General features: G+C 44.0%; 2 protein-coding genes across 2 annotated transcripts in view; both read left to right on the top strand.

Moving 5' to 3' along the window:
- The first annotated feature begins 7,349 nt into the window (after nt 1-7,349).
- Nucleotides 7,350-14,336, top strand: LOC115105347 (small ribosomal subunit protein uS3-like). The gene is made up of 6 exons (XM_029627283.2): nt 7,350-7,459; nt 8,113-8,243; nt 8,496-8,589; nt 8,858-8,952; nt 10,228-10,415; nt 13,766-14,336. Exons 1-6 carry the CDS (start codon nt 7,376-7,378, stop codon nt 13,963-13,965), a joined length of 792 nt encoding a protein of 263 aa, XP_029483143.1. The 5' UTR covers nt 7,350-7,375; the 3' UTR covers nt 13,966-14,336.
- A 2,210-nt stretch (nt 14,337-16,546) lies between these two features.
- The window catches only part of LOC115105346 (remodeling and spacing factor 1-like), a 39,391-nt gene continuing 38,573 nt past the window's right edge, over nt 16,547-17,364 (top strand). The window contains exon 1 of the mRNA XM_029627281.2: nt 16,547-16,840. Within this exon, the coding sequence (XP_029483141.2) occupies nt 16,690-16,840 (151 nt within the window). The 5' untranslated portion in view covers nt 16,547-16,689. The remainder of the gene's footprint in view (nt 16,841-17,364) is intronic.

The raw sequence follows: 17,364 nt of genomic DNA, 5'->3' as shown, positions 1-17,364 counted from the left end.
GACAGGGTGTTGTCCAGGATCACGCCAAGGTTCTTAGCGCTCTGGGAGGAGGACACAGTGGAGTTGTCAACCGTGATGGCGAGATCATGGAACGGGCAGTCCTTCCCGGGAGGAAGAGCAGCTCCGTCTTGCCGAGGTTCAGCTTGAGGTGGTGATCCGTCATCCACACTGATATGTCTGCCAGACATGCAGAGATGCGATTCGCCACCTGGTCATCAGAAGGGGGAAAGGAAGATTAATTGTGTGTCGTCTGCATAGCAATGATAGGAGAGACCATGTGAGGTTATGACAGAGCCAAGTGACTTGGTGTATAGCGAGAATAGGAGAGGGCCTAGAACAGAGCCCTGGGGACACCAGTGGTGAGAGCACGTGGTGAGGAGAAGGATTCTCGCCACGCCACCTGGTAGGAGCGACCTGTCAGGTAGGACGCAATCAAGCGTGGGCCGCGCCGGAGATGCCCAACTCGGAGAGGGTGGAGAGGAGGATCTGATGGTTCACAGTATCGAAGGCAGCCGATAGGTCTAGAAGGATGAGAGCAGAGGAGAGAGAGTTAGCTTTAGCAGTGCGGAGCGCCTCCGTGATACAGAGAAGAGCAGTCTCAGTTGAATGACTAGTCTTGAAACCTGACTGATTTGGATCAAGAAGGTCATTCTGAGAGAGATAGCGGGAGAGCTGGCCAAGGATGGCACGTTCAAGGGTTTTGGAGAGAAAAGAAAGAAGGGATACTGGTCTGTAGTTGTTGACATCGGAGGGATCGAGTGTAGGTTTTTTCAGAAGGGGTGCAACTCTCGCTCTCTTGAAGACGGAAGGGACGTAGCCAGCGGTCAGGGATGAGTTGATGAGCGAGGTGAGGTAAGGGAGAAGGTCTCCGGAAATGGTCTGGAGAAGAGAGGAGGGGATAGGGTCAAGCGGGCAGGTTGTTAAGCGGCCGGCCGTCACAAGACGCGAGATTTCATTTGGAGAGAGAGGGAGAAATAGGTCAGAGCACAGGGTAGGGCAGTGTGAGCAGAACCAGCGGTGTCGTTTGACTTAGCAAACGAGGATCGGATGTCGTCCACCTTCTTTTCAAAATGGTTGACGAAGTCATCTGCAGAGAGGGAGGAGGGGGAGGGGGAGGGGGATTCAGGAGGGAGGAGAAGGTGGCAAAGAGCTTCCTAGGGTTAGAGGCAGATGCTTGGAATTTAGAGTGGTAGAAAGTGGCTTTAGCAGCAGCGACAGAAGAGGAAAATGTAGAGAGGAGGGAGTGAAAGGATGCCAGGTCCGCAGGGAGGCGAGTTTTCCTCCATTTCCGCTCAGCTGCCCGGAGCCCTGTTCTGTGAGCTCGCAATGAGTCGTCGAGCCACGGAGCGGGAGGGGAGGACCGAGCCGGCCTGGAGGATAGGGGACATAGAGAGTCAAAGGATGCAGAAAGGGAGGAGAGGAGGGTTGAGGAGGCAGAATCAGGAGATAGGTTGGAGAAGGTTTGAGAGCAGAGAAGAGATGATAGGATGGAAGAGGAGAGAGTAGCGGGGAGAGAGAGCGAAGTTTGGGACGGCGCGATACCATCCGAGTAGGGGCAGTGTGGGAAGTGTTGGATGAGAGCGAGAGGGAAAAGGATACAAGGTAGTGGTCGGAGACTTGGAGGGAGTTGCAATGAGGTTAGTGGAAGAACAGCATCTAGTAAAGATGAGGTCGAGCGTATTGCCTGCCTTGTGAGTAGGGGGGAAGGTGAGAGGGAGAGGTCAAAAGAGGAGAGGAGTGGAAAGAAGGAGGCAGAGAGGAATGAGTCAAAGGTAGACGTGGGGAGGTTAAAGTCGCCCAGAACTGTGAGAGGTGAGCCGTCCTCAGGAAAGGAGCTTATCAAGGCATCAAGCTCATTGATGAACTCTCCGAGGGAACCTGGAGGGCGATAAATGATAAGGATGTTAAGCTTGAAAGGGCTGGTAACTGTGACAGCATGGAATTCAAAGGAGGCGATAGACAGATGGGTAAGGGGAGAAAGAGAATGACCACTTGGGAGATGAGGATCCCGGTGCCACCACCCCGCTGACCAGAAGCTCTCGGGGTGTGCGAGAACACATGGGCGGACGAAGAGAGAGCAGTAGGAGTAGCAGTGTTATCTGTGGTGATCCATGTTTCCGTCAGTGCCAAGAAGTCGAGGCCTTGTTGGCCGCAGATCGGCAGTTCCAGAGGCTACCGGAGACCTGGAACTCCACGTGGGTCGTGCGCGCTGGGACCACCAGATTAGGGTGGCCGCGGCCACGCGGTGTGGAGCGTTTGTATGGTCTGTGCAGAGAGGAGAGAACAGGGATAGACAGACACATAGTTGACAGGCTACAGAAGAGGCTACGCTAATGCAAAGGAGATTGGAATGACAAGTGGACTACACGTCTCGAATGTTCAGAAAGTTGAGCTTACGTAGCAAGAATCTTATTGACTAAAATGATTAAAAAATGATACAGTACTGCTGAAGTAGGCTAGCTGGCAGTGGCTGCGTTGTTGACTTTGTAGGCTAGCTGGCAGTGGCTGCGTTGTTGATTCGGGGGCTAGCTGGCTAGCTAGCAGTGTTGATTACGTTACGTTGCGTTAAAAGAACGACAATAGCTGGCTAGGTAACCTAGAAAATCGCTCTAGACTACACAATTATCTTTGATACAGAGACGGCTATGTAGCTAGCTATGTAGCTAGCTACGATCAAACAAATCAAACCGTTGTACTGTAATGAAATGAAATGAAAATGTGATACTACCTGTGGAGCGAGGCGGAATGCGACCGGGTTGTTGAGTTCTAATCGGTAGACGTTGGCTAGCTGTTGGCTAGCTAGCAGTGTCTCCTACGTTAAGGACGACAAATAGCTGGCTGCGTTGTTGATTCAGGGGCTAGCTGGCTAGCTAGCTAGCAGTGTTGATTACGCTACGTTGCGTTAAAAGAACGACAATAGCTGGCTAGGTAACCTAGAAAATCGCTCTAGACTACACAATTATCTACACAATTATCTTTGATACAGAGACGGCTATGTAGCTAGCTATGTAGACGGTGGGCGTTAGCTAGCTGGCTAGCTGCTGGGCAGATACGTTAGGACGACGAAATACGATAATTACGCAATTATCTTTGATACAAAGACGGCTATGTAGCTAGCTAAGAAGAAATTGCTAAGATTAGACAAATCAAACCGTTGTACTATAATGAAATGTAATGAAAAGTTATACTACCTGCAGACCGAAGTGCAGACCGAAGTGCGGATGCGACTGCTCGCTCCAACCCGGAAGCACCGGTGATGATGGCCATCGTTACGTTTGGAGGAAAGTGGGGGAGGCTTGCAAGCCGAAGAACACCATCCCAACCGTGAAGCATGGGGGTGGCAGCATCTTGTTGTGGGGGTGCTATGCTGCAGGAGGGACTGGTGCACTTCACAAAATAGATGGCATCATAAGGTAGGAAAATGATGTGGATATATTGAAGCAACATCTCAAGACATCAGTCAGGAAGTTAAAGCTTGGTCGCAAACGTGTCTTCCAAATAGACAATGACTCCAAGCATACTTCCAAAGTTGTGGCAAAATTACTTAAGGACAACAAAGTCAAGGTATTGGAGTGGCCATCACAAAGCCCTGACCTCAATCCTATAAAAAACAATTGTGGGCAGAACTGAAAATGCGTGTGTGAGCAAGGAGGCCTACAAACCTGACTCAGTTACACCAGCTCTGTCAGGAGGAATGGACCAAAATTCTCCAGACTTATTGTGGGAAGCTTGTGGAAGGCTACCCGAAACGTTTGACCCAAGTTAAACAAGTTAAAGGCAATGCTTCTTCCGACCCACTGGGAATGTGATGAATGAATTAAAAGCTGAAATAAATCATTCTCTCTACTATTATTCTGACATTTCACATTCTTAAAATAAAGTGGTGATCCTAAGTGACCTAAGACAGGGAATTCTTACTAGGATTAAATGTCAGGAATGGTGAAAAATGTAGTTTAAATGTATTTGGCTACACTTGAGCATCAATACATTACCCATCCCCCAACACTGTCAACCAAGAGTCAAAACTCAACCAATTCACTTTGGTGGTGGTGCAGACTGGTTTTATATTATTCTTAACGATTTTGCACAAACCAGGAAAAATGCAACAATATGTCTGTGAAACTATATATTCACAGTATTATGAAAGAATTGTGGTTTACTTGGTAGCATTTCGTAGTGTGACTGATGTTACTAATTGCATTAGTACTGTACAAAGTTAGAGGTGCGCTATTTGATAGATTTCCCCCGCTCTCCCTACCTCGGGCTTCCAGTGGGGAGACCTGAGGTCAACATGCCCCCGCCCCCCTCCCTATCTCGTACTTCTGAGTGGGAGACCGTCCCAGGCAGTAGCCTGCCTAGCTCACAAACTAGAATAAAGGCGCCCACTCCGACAAGGTTAATTGACCCACAGTCCCACACGGTGACATGATATCATTGACTTGTTGTGCAAATGAGCGATAGAAAAACAATCACACAAATGTCACCATTCCACATTTTTTTTTGTGCAGGCGCCCCATGGGCGTGCGCCCATGTCGCCCATATACCTAAATCCACCACTGGTTAGGCTACTATGGTGAGCAAGCGTTGCTCCTTTTCCTTTTTTAAGAAGTATCGTTTACCCATTTATTTGTCTCTGCTTACAAATCGTCCTCCTAAAAGGTAAGCTATATCCTATAGGCCTATGCAAAACATAGCAAGTGTTGCTGTCCCGTGCATCATGACAGTGACCTCTACTGTGAACCATGACAGTGAAACCTATGACATTTGAGCTGTTACTGTATCAGTGTGAAAAGTAGGGATTTAGTTAGGGAAACTGACAGATCAATAACGTTACATTGACATACTGACCAATAAAACTCATATTGCACTGAAAAAACGTCAGAATATCTTCAAACATTTGGCTGATGGTTTCATTGTTTGATTCAGGTCTAACGTTAGTGTGATTGAGGGGGTGGGTATAATTTGTGTAACGTTCCAACAGGAATCTGTTCCAAAAACTTTGTAAATAACATCAATGCATACAAAGTTGTATAGCAGCAGAATAAGATATCGGGTGGGCTATTTAATTAAGTTTTTCACTCGCCAGGTTTATTCCTAAAAGTGTCTGTCCTCACTCTGGTAGCCTATTCATTCACCTCAGCCAAGAATTGATGAAACATTAGACAAAAAATCTTAATCACATAAAGCCTATTATTTGGCAGAGAATACTATTTGTAGATCAGTGATTTTACTCCTCACTTTGCTCAAGCTGATCCTCTCCAAAAATGTTGCAGTTAAAGGGGTCAATGAAACCAATTTAAGTATATTCTAGAACATTCGGGGGGGGGGTAGCCTCGACCAAATCAAATCAAATCAAATCAAATTTTATTTGTCACATACACATGGTTAGCAGATGTTAATGCGAGTGTAGCGAAATGCTTGTGCTTCTAGTTCCGACAATGCAGTGATAACCAACAAGTAATCTAACTAACAATTCTAAAACTACTGTCTTATACACAGTGTAAGGGGATAAAGAATATGTACATAAGGATATATGAGTGAGTGATGGTACAGAGCAGCATACAGTAGATGGTATCGAGTACAGTATATACATATGAGATGAGTATGTAGACAAAGTAAACAAAGTGGCATAGTTAAAGTGGCTAGTGATACATGTATTACATAAGGATGCAGTCGATGATGTAGAGTACAGTATGCATATGAGATGAATAATGTAGGGTAAGTAACATTATATAAGGTAGCATTGTTTAAAGTGGCTAGTGATATATTTACATCATTTCCCATCAATTCCCATTATTAAAGTGGCTGGAGTTGGGTCAGTGTCAATGACAGAGTGTTGGCAGCAGCCACTCAATGGTTGGGACTTGAACCCTGATCCAGCGACTGTCAATCCAACATCTTAACTCATATTTCCCAAACTCGGTCCTCAGGACACACTGATGTTTCTGTGTTATGCACTATAACCCGTTACCATATGTGATTTAATATTATCTGCTGTTGGCTTGTGTGGATGTATGTATGTGTTATGCAACATAGCTGACTTGAAACATTGTTAACAGTCTCAGCGCCATGGGCCTTTCTCATGATGGAAAAATACAGCATAACATAAAAACGGACACATACAGAACGTAGTGTAGCAAACCACAGACTGTTTTTGTTAAAACTCAAACTTAACAATAACAGAAACCAGATATGTGATAACGGTATCTAGGGAATGAGCGCATAGATACTCGACACAGCAAGTTACATCTATCAACTGGAGCGCCCGGGGGCTGGTACCAGCTCGTACGACAACAATCAACGATAGGCTGGGTGAGTTTAAACCACGCCCAGTCTCTACTCTGACAGGCCGGCTCGGAAGCCTGAACTACTACTGTCATCAGGGTATATTATAATATCTTTGTCAGGAACAAGTCAGTTCTCTGTTTTTCCCTGCGAGGTGGGACAGAGAGCCCGTATATACGAAAATTGCATTTACCTTATTGCTTAGCTAATACATAGTATACAATCGGTGACTCATTGTCATATTTATCCTCATACCAGATTCGAATTGACGCAATTCTAACAACACCAATGGTGCGCATTTATTTTTTTCCCCAACACTACACAACATATTCAAATGATCAAACCTTGATTCGTGAATTAGCAGTGTAGTGCCAAAACGTGTTTGTGAATCCCTGCCTTGACAGTATGCAAATAGGTTTGGACCACACAAACCCAACAGTTGCTAGCCAGCTAATACAATCCAACTTTCTTCCGTTGTTGTTGAGTTCGTTCTTGTGCAGGGGTGGGCAATTCCATCCTCGAGGGCCTGATTGGTGCCCCAGTTTACACACCTGACTCCAATAATCACCTAATCATGATCTTTAGTTTAGAATGCAATTTGATTAATCAGCTGTGTTTGCTAGGGATGGAGAAAACGTGTGACACCAGTCCCCGAGGGCCTTTATTGGAGTTACCCACTCCTGTTCTAGTGGCATGCTAACGTCTGCATGTTAGCTAACATTTGTGTCTTCCTTTCACAGTAAACACACCTTAAGCGTGTGTTTAGGTAGAATAGCTTAAATACCTACAAAATGTAATTGATCTGGAATGTTATACCATTCTATTTATTTCCGTCAAGTAGCGTACGTTTTAGTTTGTCAGTTTTAGAAAAAATACTTTCAGCTGTGTTTGAATCTGTTGTGTAGTGTTGGGGCAAAAACCAAAGACAACAGAGCTAAAACAAACATACAAACTAAAACGTACACTACTTGACGGAAATAGAATTGTATAACATTCCAGATCATTTACATTGTGTACGTATTTCAGCTATTCTACCTCACGCAGTGAGGAATCTGGGAATGTGCATGCGTTTAAATGAAAACAATAGCATATGGTTATTTCCGGGAAGCAGGAACAGTCTTTCCGGTCTATGACACGTCCAAAGATGGCAGTGCAAATATCTAAGAAGAGGAAGGTTCGTACCGATTTATCTTTAGTTTTAGAGATTTCAGTTCACATATATAGAAAAAACCCTTATAGTCAAGAAGTTAGTTACTGCGGTAACATGTCCTGTGATTAGATGTACAATTTTCCGAAGTTAATTTTTTAAAGCTACGGCTGGTGACCTAGCATGAAAGGCAGCACGCGCTCATGAACCCATACTGTAGTGTTTAAATCTATTCTTCATTGACCAGTGTAGTTTTCTAAAGATGTTAACTAGTTACTTTGCTAACCCACTGGTACCTTATCTACAGCTTCAAAATGTCAATCAATCCCCAACCTGCAGGGTATTCTCCTGGCCATGCAAGTTTAGTTCGTACAATATTACTATGCCAGTTTTCCATAAAACAACATGTCACCGTGATGCCAGATAATGTGTGCGTCGGTAAAATAAGTTGCCTCCGGATAGATGGGGTTTTCTCGGTTCGACCAGGAGAGTTAAACTGTATTTTCTAATGTGATCGAAGTGTACATGTTACATTCCAATCTTTACTTTGGTTAGACGTGTCCTTGGTAAGTCTACTGATTGTTGCAATGAGCAGCCAGGATACTGTATTTCAAACGAGCCCTGCTAAATTACTTGCTGATTACCTCACTCACACTCCTCCTGTCTTCATATTTTTACAGTTTGTCGCTGATGGCATCTTCAAAGCTGAACTGAACGAGTTCCTCACCAGAGAGCTCGCTGAGGATGGCTACTCCGGTGTGGAGGTTCGTGTCACCCCAACCAGGACTGAAATCATCATCCTGGCTACCAGGTGAGTCCAAAAACCTGGAGATCAAAACCACAGGACTAGTGGTGTACTGGCACAGTCTACTCCAAATCAATGCCTGTCAGATGTTTTGACCTCAAAAGTAGTCTGTCAAGATGAATCCCCCCCCCCCCCCCCCCCCCCCCAAAAAAGAAAGTTGTTTCTGATAATGAACACTGCTAATGAACACTGCTGTTGAGAGCCAGTGAATTGACTCAAACTGTTGAGGTGCCAACAGACCAAATACTCTTTCTCCAGGACACAAAACGTTCTTGGTGAGAAGGGGCGTCGTATCCGTGAGCTGACTGCAGTGGTGCAGAAGAGGTTTGGCTTCCCAGAGGGCAGTGTTGAGGTAAGGGAGGCTTGGTTTCAGACACCCATTGTCATGTTATGGGCATGATAGGTCTCTACATTTTTGTTTTCATTGCTTCAGGATCATATTTTAGGGGTGGTGGATGACTATAAAGTTAATATTAGCTTGTGGCTCATTCCTTCTCAAATACTACCAGAAATTCTATCATTGTCATCTGGTCCCCTAAACACTTTCTACTCTGTGAAAGTTTGCAACATACTGTGAGTGTGGTTATATAACTGCCATTGTCTGTTTTTCTTGCCATCAGCTGTATGCTGAGAAGGTTGCTACTCGTGGTCTGTGCGCCATCGCCCAGGCAGAGTCCCTGCGCTACAAGCTTCTTGGGGGTCTGGCTGTCCGCAGGTGAGGATTTTTCCCCTGTGTTTTCTCGTACTAACTATGGTTAGTACTTAATTAAAGGTTTGTATTAGTTACTTTTTTATTTAACTAGGCAAGTCAGTTGAGAACAAATGATTATTTACAATGACGACCTACCAAAAGCCTCCTGCGGGGACGGGATTAAAAATAAATTAAATAAAAATATATAGGACAAAACACACCATGAAAAGAGACAACACTACATAAAGAGAGACCTAAGACGACAACATAGCATAGCAGCAACACAACATGGTACAAACATTATTGGGCACAGACAACGGCACAAGGACAAGAAGGTAAAGACAATAATACATCATGCAAAGTAGCCACAACTGTCAGTTAGTGTTAATGATTGAGTATTTTTCTCTCTCCAGCTTTAAAGCAATTTTCCTGCAATTCTACACATTTTGCCATGGAGCTGAGAGAAAATGTTGCAATTCTATGCATTTTTCTACGGCTAATGCTGTGTTCTTTTGATCAAGCATAATTAACAAAATCAATACTGCTAAATTAACTGTTTTTGGAATGTTCAATTCTCCCTGACTAGTTTTGTATTTTGTTTGTTAGTTTTCAAAGATTATATATATATTTTTTTAAATGGTCCATTTATCTTTCCTACATGCTCAGTCTGGTTTTAGGGGTTTTAAGTTTACACTTAGTGTTTTTCATCCTGAGAAGTTGTGTTCATTTAAAAAAAATCTTCTTTTTTTTTTACTCTGCTCTAAATTTGGAGATGCAACTATACTGGCCCTCCCAAATATTTCAATGGCAAACAATCTCTGCTATATATTTTTTTAAATGCAACTATTTAGCGGGTAAAATGTATAAGCACTGGCAACATTTCAAACTCTAAGATGTTTGTGGAGTATGTCAAGTGCTGTGAAAATGTTATCTTTTGTTTCCAGTTGTGTACTGTAAGCTTTTTGCTTTAAGCCCCTTTTCACTTTTTAAAACTCAAATGAATATTTTTCATGAGTACTTGAACGGACATTCTTAATACCCATCCTGTCAAACCTTGAAAAGATAGTGAAGTGATGCAGTGGTATGGCATACCTCTTGTGACTTCAGTTATTCTTTTAGGTGTTAGTTGACACGGGAAGATCCCACACTACTATAAAGGGTGGGATGAATAGAGTTTAGGAGATCAAGACTGCGATTATATGTTGTATATTATTTTTCATGCCACTGTCTGGCAGAGTTGAAGACCTGGGACTTGTAAGAATATATGGTGTTTTAATTCTGCTTGTTTTGGTGTTTCAGAGCCTGCTATGGTGTCCTGCGCTTCATCATGGAGAGCGGATCCAAGGGTTGCGAGGTGGTGGTCTCTGGAAAGCTCAGGGGTCAGAGGGCCAAATCTATGAAGTTCGTGGATGGCCTCATGATCCACAGCGGAGACCCCGTTAACTACTACGTCGATACTGCTGTCCGCCATGTGCTGCTCCGTCAAGGTGAGGTCACCCTGGGGTTTTATGCCTGATTCACACTATAGGCCCAAGCTGTCTGGACTGTCCTCTTTACGCATCCACCATGGTTGCTGTCCATTCCAGCAGCTCCAATGTCCCAATGATCTCTTATTCGTCCCAAAGTGTGTAATGCTTGCTTGTTTACTTCCCTTAACTGATTTGAAAGGAAATGACTGCTAGAAGACATGGTGGAAACTCCCTCTTCTGTTTTTTTTTAAAGTAGGCAATGAATGCACACTTCAAGAGAAAGGCGATATTATTGGGATGCACACAGTGAGCTTGGGTCATTTCTTCTATCTCCATATGGTTCGGATTGGCCCTATAGTGTGGATCGGGCATTAGATGGGCCAGGTCAAGACTAGTGTTGCACAGTATACCGGTACCACAGTAGATACTTATGTTACACAAATGTTTGAATACCGTAGTACCGTTCCATGATACTACCACATTTTTCAGCCCTACCGATTTAAAGAACCTGCTGGCGTCTGTTATAAACATGTTATGAAGTCTGTTTCGTTTAAGCAACAGGCTCTAAATAAAATGTATTTATAGAGCCCTTTGTACATCAGCTGAGATCTCAGTGCTGTACAGAAACCCAGCCTAAAACCTCAAACAGCATGCAATGCAGGTGAAGAAGCACGTTGGCTAGGAAAAACTCCCTAGAAAGGCCAAAACCTGGGAAGAAACCTAGAGAGGAACCAGGCTATGAGGGGTGGCCAATCCTCTTCTGGCTGTGCCGGGTGGAGATTATAACAGAACATGGCCAAGATGTTCAAATGTTCATAAATGACCAGCATGGTCAAATAATAATAATAATCACAGTAGTTGAGAGGGTGCAGCAAGTCAGCACCTCAGGAGTAAATGTCAGTTGGCTTTTCATAGCCGATCATTAAGAGTATCTCTACCACTCCTGCTGTCTCTAGAGAGTTGAAAACAGCAGGTCTGGGACAGGTAGCATGTCCGGTGAACAGGTTAGGATTCCATAGCCGCAGGCAGAACAGTTGAAACTGGAGCAGCAGCACGGCCAGGTGGACTGGCGACAGCAAGGAATCATCATGCCAGGTAGTCCTGAGGCATGGTCCTAGTGCTCAGGTCCTCCGAGAGAGAATTAGAGAGAGCATACTTAAATTCACACAGGACACCGGATAAGACAGGAGGTCCTCCAGATTTAACAAACTGACCCTAGCCCCCCGACACAAACTACTGCAGCATAAATACTGGAGGCTGAGACAGGAGGGGTCAGGAGATACTGTGGCCCCATCCGATGATACCCCCGGACAGGGCCAAACAGGAAGAATATAACCACACCCACTTTGCCAAAGCACAGCCCCCACACCACTAGAGGGATATCTTCAACCACCAACTTACCATCCTGAGACAAGGCAGAGTATATCCCACAAAGATCTCTGCCACGGCACAACCCAAGGAGGGGTGCCAACCCAGACAGGAAGATCACGTCAGTGACTCAATCCACTCAAGTGACGCACCCCTCCTAGGGACAGCATGAAAGCGCACCAGTAAGCCAGTGACTCAGCCCCTGTAATAGGGTTAGAGGCAGAGAATCCCAGTGGAAAGAGGGGAAACCGGACAGGCAGAGACAGCAAGGGCGGTTTGTTGCTCCAGTGCCTTTCCGTTCACCTTCACACTCTTGGGCCAGACGACACTCAATCATAGGACCTACTGAAGAGATGAGTCTTCAGTAAAGACTTAAAGGTTGAGACCGAGTCTGCGTCTCTCACATGGGTAGGCAGACCATTCCATAAAAATGGCGCTCTATAGGAGAAAGCCCTGCCTCCAGCTGTTTGCTTAGAAATTCTAGGGACAATTAGGAGGCCTGCGTCTTGTGACCGTAGCGTATGTGTAGGTACGTACAGCAGGACCAAATCAGAAAGATGGGTAGGAGCAAGCCCATGGCTCTAGTCTCTTGTGGATATTATTGCACATGAACATACATCACTTTCATGGGCATATCACGTGTGGCGGCTGTAATCAGCCAGCCGCATCCTCTACCAGCCCTCACTCACCTGGTGCCCTCTGTCTGCTCTTCATGATCATCTATTCCTCCATCAGTTTTTAAAATATAATTTTGCCTTGATGGCAAATGGGGATGCAGACCCTGAGTCTTGATTTGTTACATTGGAGCAGCAGGCAGAGCAAGCAATGTTGACACATTGTATACATTCATCACCTGTTATAACCAAGAGCACAGGCCAGTCTGAATAAATTTTATAATTTCACTGTCATGCAGCCTCTGAGTGCCAGAGAGGGCATAGAAAATGGCTTGTCTCTAGCCAAAAAGGTTAAAAAACATGACCCTTATTACCGGAGATGCCTTTAATGCTTTCCATTGTGATTCGCGTGATATTTCATTTCACAAACCATGTAGCAGGCCGTTTTAAACTAATCCTGGGTCGCAAATTATTGGTTTGATAACAACCAACGTTCAGTCAATTTACCTAGCTAGCTAACAACCTGGTAACTTAACAGCAAATTTGATTAGCACAGGAAGAAAAGGGTCGGAAACTCATGAGATGTGCTTCAAAGGAAGGTTTCATATAGGGCTAATATAAGCCTAAACTACAGTGGGGCAAAAAAGTATTTAGTCAGCCACCAATTGTGCAAGTTCTCCCACTTAGAAAGATGAGAGGCCTGTAATTTTCATCATAGGTACACTTCAACTATGACAGACAAAATGAGAAAAAAATCCAGAAAATCGCATTGTAGGATTTTTAATGAATTTATTTGCAAATTATGGTGGAAAATAAGTATTTGGTCAATAAAAGTTTCTCAATACTTTTAAATACCCTTTGTTGGCAATGATAGAGGTCAAACCTTTTCTGTAAGTCTTCACAAGGTTCTCACACACTGTTGCTGGTATTTTGGCCCATTCCTCCATGCAGATCTCGTATTATTTAGTAGAACTTGTAAGGTAGTGATGAATACTGTTTTTTTCCCCCATGAGGTTGTGGCAATATATTGCCACCTGGTGGCAACTAGAAACAATTGCATAATATTAACTGTTACAAATTGATGGTCCTTGAAAATAGATATTAGTACTTGAAAGTCCTTACTTGACTTGCCACTGTCTGTACGAATCCTGAAAACGGGAACACGCATCTGTTGGGGGTGAACAGGACACTAGGCTGCTGATTTCCCCCTATGGTATCGCAATACTGCTTGGTATTGTGATAATTGGCCTGGTATCGTTAGTACAAGGTTTGTATAGTGACAACACTAATCAAAATGAATTGTCATCTTATGGAAAAGGACCAGAAATGATAAGTGGTGAAATGGTGTCAAATATTTGAGGTGCAATCTGTTCTGCCTGTCCAAAGGTGTGCTGGGGATCAAGGTGAAGATCATGCTGCCCTGGGATCCCAGCGGTAAGATCGGCCCCAAGAAGCCTCTCCCCGACCACGTGAGCATCGTGGAACCCAAGGACGAGCAGGTCCCTTCAACCCCCATCTCAGAGCAGAAGGGAGCCAAGCCGGAGGCCGCTGCCGTCGCACCTGCGACACCCGTCCCTACAGCATAACCAGGAGGGAGCCCCAAACCAGAGTCACAATTTTCCCAGTGTAAGGCAGGTTTAGCGAAGTGTTACAAAGGCAGGATAAGTTCCAGTACAGCTTGCACAGTGCTGCTTTGTCGTTCCCCCTGAACACAGAAACCCTGTTTCCTACTATCTCGGTCTGTCTGCATCCCACAGCTGGCAGGGACGCTTGGTTTCAGACACCACGTCGCCCGTTGACATAAATCTATGCATTTTGTTAGCATAGCCTAAAGGGAGTGCTAAAAAGATAGCAAAATGTCTGATCTAATTTTCCCTATTAAAAATAATTTAACAGGTCATCTGGAAATTCTCCAAATACCTTTTTCAATTGTTGATAAAAATAATTTTTTTAAATAGTAAGTGTCTGTAAATGTTTTCTTTGAAATTATTTGACCAAATTGCCTTTCACTATGGGAAGTTACACAATACTTGCTTTAAAACGGAGCCTTTGCCTTTTAAAGTCACGTTGGGTATCTTGATACCCACCCCAGAGCATCTAGAATGTAGTTGCAACCTATTGCCAAACTGTTACTTTTACTTAATTTGTCATACTGGTGGTTAAAAAGTTAGCAATTTATAAGTGGCTGTGTGAATTGCATGAGTAATGTAAAAAAAATGTATCTGGAACATTTTGTATGACAAAGTATGGACAACTGCTCATGCCAAAATCATGGGTATTATTATGGAGTTGGTCCCCCCTTTTGCTGCTACAACAGCCGTCACTCTTCTGGGAAGGCTTTCCACTAGATGTTGGAATATTGCTGTGGGGACTTGCTTCCATTCAGCAACAAGAGCAATAGTGAGGTCAGGCACTGATGTTGGTCGATCCAATTCATCCCAAAGGTGTTCGATGGGGTTGAGTTCAGGGCTCTGTGCAGGCCAGTCAAGTTCTTCCACACCGATCTCAACAAACCATTTCTGTATGGACCTCACTTTGTGCATGGGAGCTGTGTCATGCAGCAACAGGAAAGGGCCTTCCCCAAACTGTTGCCAAGACATTGTAAGCACAGAATCATCTAGTATGTATGAATGTATACTGTAGCATTAAGATTTCCCTTCACTGGAAGTAAGGGGCCTAGCCCGAACCATGAAAAAACAGCCCCAGACCATTATGCCTCCGATCAGGTAGCGTTCTCATGGCATCAACCAAACCTAGATTGGTCCGTCGGGACTGCCGGATGGTGAAGCGTGATTCATAACTCCAGAGAACTCGTTTCCACTGCTCCAGAGTCCAATGGAGGCGAACTTTATAACACTCCAGCCGGAGCTTGGCATTGTGCATGGTGATCTTAGGCTTGTGTGCGGCTGCTCTCCCATGGAAGCTCCCGACGAACAGTTCTTGTGCTGATGTTGCTTCCAGAGGCCGTTTCGAACTCGGTAGGGAGTGTTGCAACTGAGGACAGACTATTTTTATGCATTTCAGCACTTGGCGGTTCAGTTCCTATACATTTCCACTTCAAAATAGCAGCACTTACAGTTGAAGGGGGCAGGGCAGATATTTTACAAACTGACTTGTTGGAAAGGTGGCATCCTATCACTGCCATATTGAAAGTCACTGAGCTGTTCAGTAAGGCCATTCTACTGCCAACGTTTGTCTATAGAGTGCGTGGTTGTGCCGGATTTTATACACCTGTCAGCAACGGGTGTGGCTGAAGTGGCCAAATCCACTCATTTTGAAGGGATGTCCACATACTTTTGTTGCATTACCTGTGTCAGTATTTACCATCACTCATTGCATTCGAAAAATCAGGGTAATTGACTTCTAAATCATGTTTTAGTTGGGTGAAAGGCAGCTTTGCATGGTGGTTAAGCTTTGAATCTATAATTCTATAGTTTTCCCAATATGATATTTTTGCTGTGGAGACTCATCCAACGGACAAATAAGTTTAAAAAAATACTTCGTTTTTTGGGATATCTGTACTTCACTGTTTATTTGACAACTTTTACTTAACCACATTCCTAAAGAAAATAATGTACTTTTTGCTCCATACATTTTCCCTGACACCCAAAAGTACTCGTTGAATTTTGAATACTTAGCAGGTCAGGACAATTGCCTAAATCACACATTTATCAAGATAACATCCCTACTGCCCCTGATCTCACTAAACTGTGTTTTTCAATTATTCCTGAGTGTTGGAGCATGCCCCTGGCTATCTGTAAAAGAAAAAAAAGACGGTGCCATCTGGTGTGCTTTTTATAAGGAATTTGAAATTATTTATACGTTTACTTTTGATACATAAGTATATTTAAAAGCAAATACTTTTAGACTAAATCAAGTAGTATTTTACTGGGTGACTTTCATTTTTTGAGCCATTTTCTATGGTGCTCCGGTACTTTTATCCTCACTGATTGTTCGTTGCGTTATAAGTGGATGGATTGATACACTGCCTGCCTATTGACAAGTGTATCACATTGTAGAAGTTATTCAAGCTACAAAATGGCAGCTGCGTCCGAGTCACTGTATGGCAGACTTACCATGTATTTCTTTGGGGCTAAATTGCCTAACTATGGAAGAATGTGAAACTGTTAACACCTTCATCAGTGCCTAAATTATCACCGAAGGATCATTCCCCGCGCATACTCTTTACATTAGTAATTTTACTTTCTACCGCAAAGACCTCTGGGCTGCTATTTTCTTTTTCGCGGTGAATTGTGGGCAATCATTGGTCCTCCGAGCTTTTCGAGTCTGCTGCTCCACCATTGGAAAAGATGGCTGCCTCGGCTCCATCGGCGGGTTTCTCCGATTTGTGCCCAAGCTACGCCGTGATATGCTCTTTTCTAGAGCGTTATGGAGCTTTGCTGGATCTACCAGAGCTCACATTTCCGCAGTTGGAGAGATATCTCCAAGACACATCTTCAGGTATAGTTTGAAAAGCGCGAGCTGCTGTGGGGGACGTGCGACTCCACACCATTGCATAGTGTTCTGTGTCGTTTGTCCCAGCTAGCTAGTTGTTATTGTGTGTTTTCCAAACGTTTTTTATGCATTTTTGCTGTCCCAAATTCATACGAAAGATCCCTGGTGAGTCAGATACTTTGTTTTTGCACTGTTTAACTCCGAACTTTTCAAAGACTGAAAGACTTCGGTGTAATTTTCTCATTTTAAAATGATTGAATTTATTTTCCAGCCTTTATCTGCCATGGACCGAATTGCACGATATCACATCCTACAGAAACTGCTTTGAGCTTTTGCACAAAGATTAATTGCTGTTAACATTTGAAAGTATGGGGCACACCTGTTCTTCGGGTTATGACGTATGTTGTGATAAGGACAATTGTCCATTTGTATTTACCGTTAAGTAATATTTTTGCTGTGGTTCGCTCGCGCTGTATTGCGCACGCGCACATCTGGTCTTCCTGCTCAATGGACTCCTTCAGTAATTAAGT

This window comes from Oncorhynchus nerka, linkage group LG22 (assembly GCF_034236695.1).
Source record: "Oncorhynchus nerka isolate Pitt River linkage group LG22, Oner_Uvic_2.0, whole genome shotgun sequence".
NCBI lineage: Eukaryota > Metazoa > Chordata > Actinopteri > Salmoniformes > Salmonidae > Oncorhynchus > Oncorhynchus nerka.
Note: the sequence above shows the minus strand (reverse complement) of the source record. Positions and strands in the feature narration are given on the sequence as shown.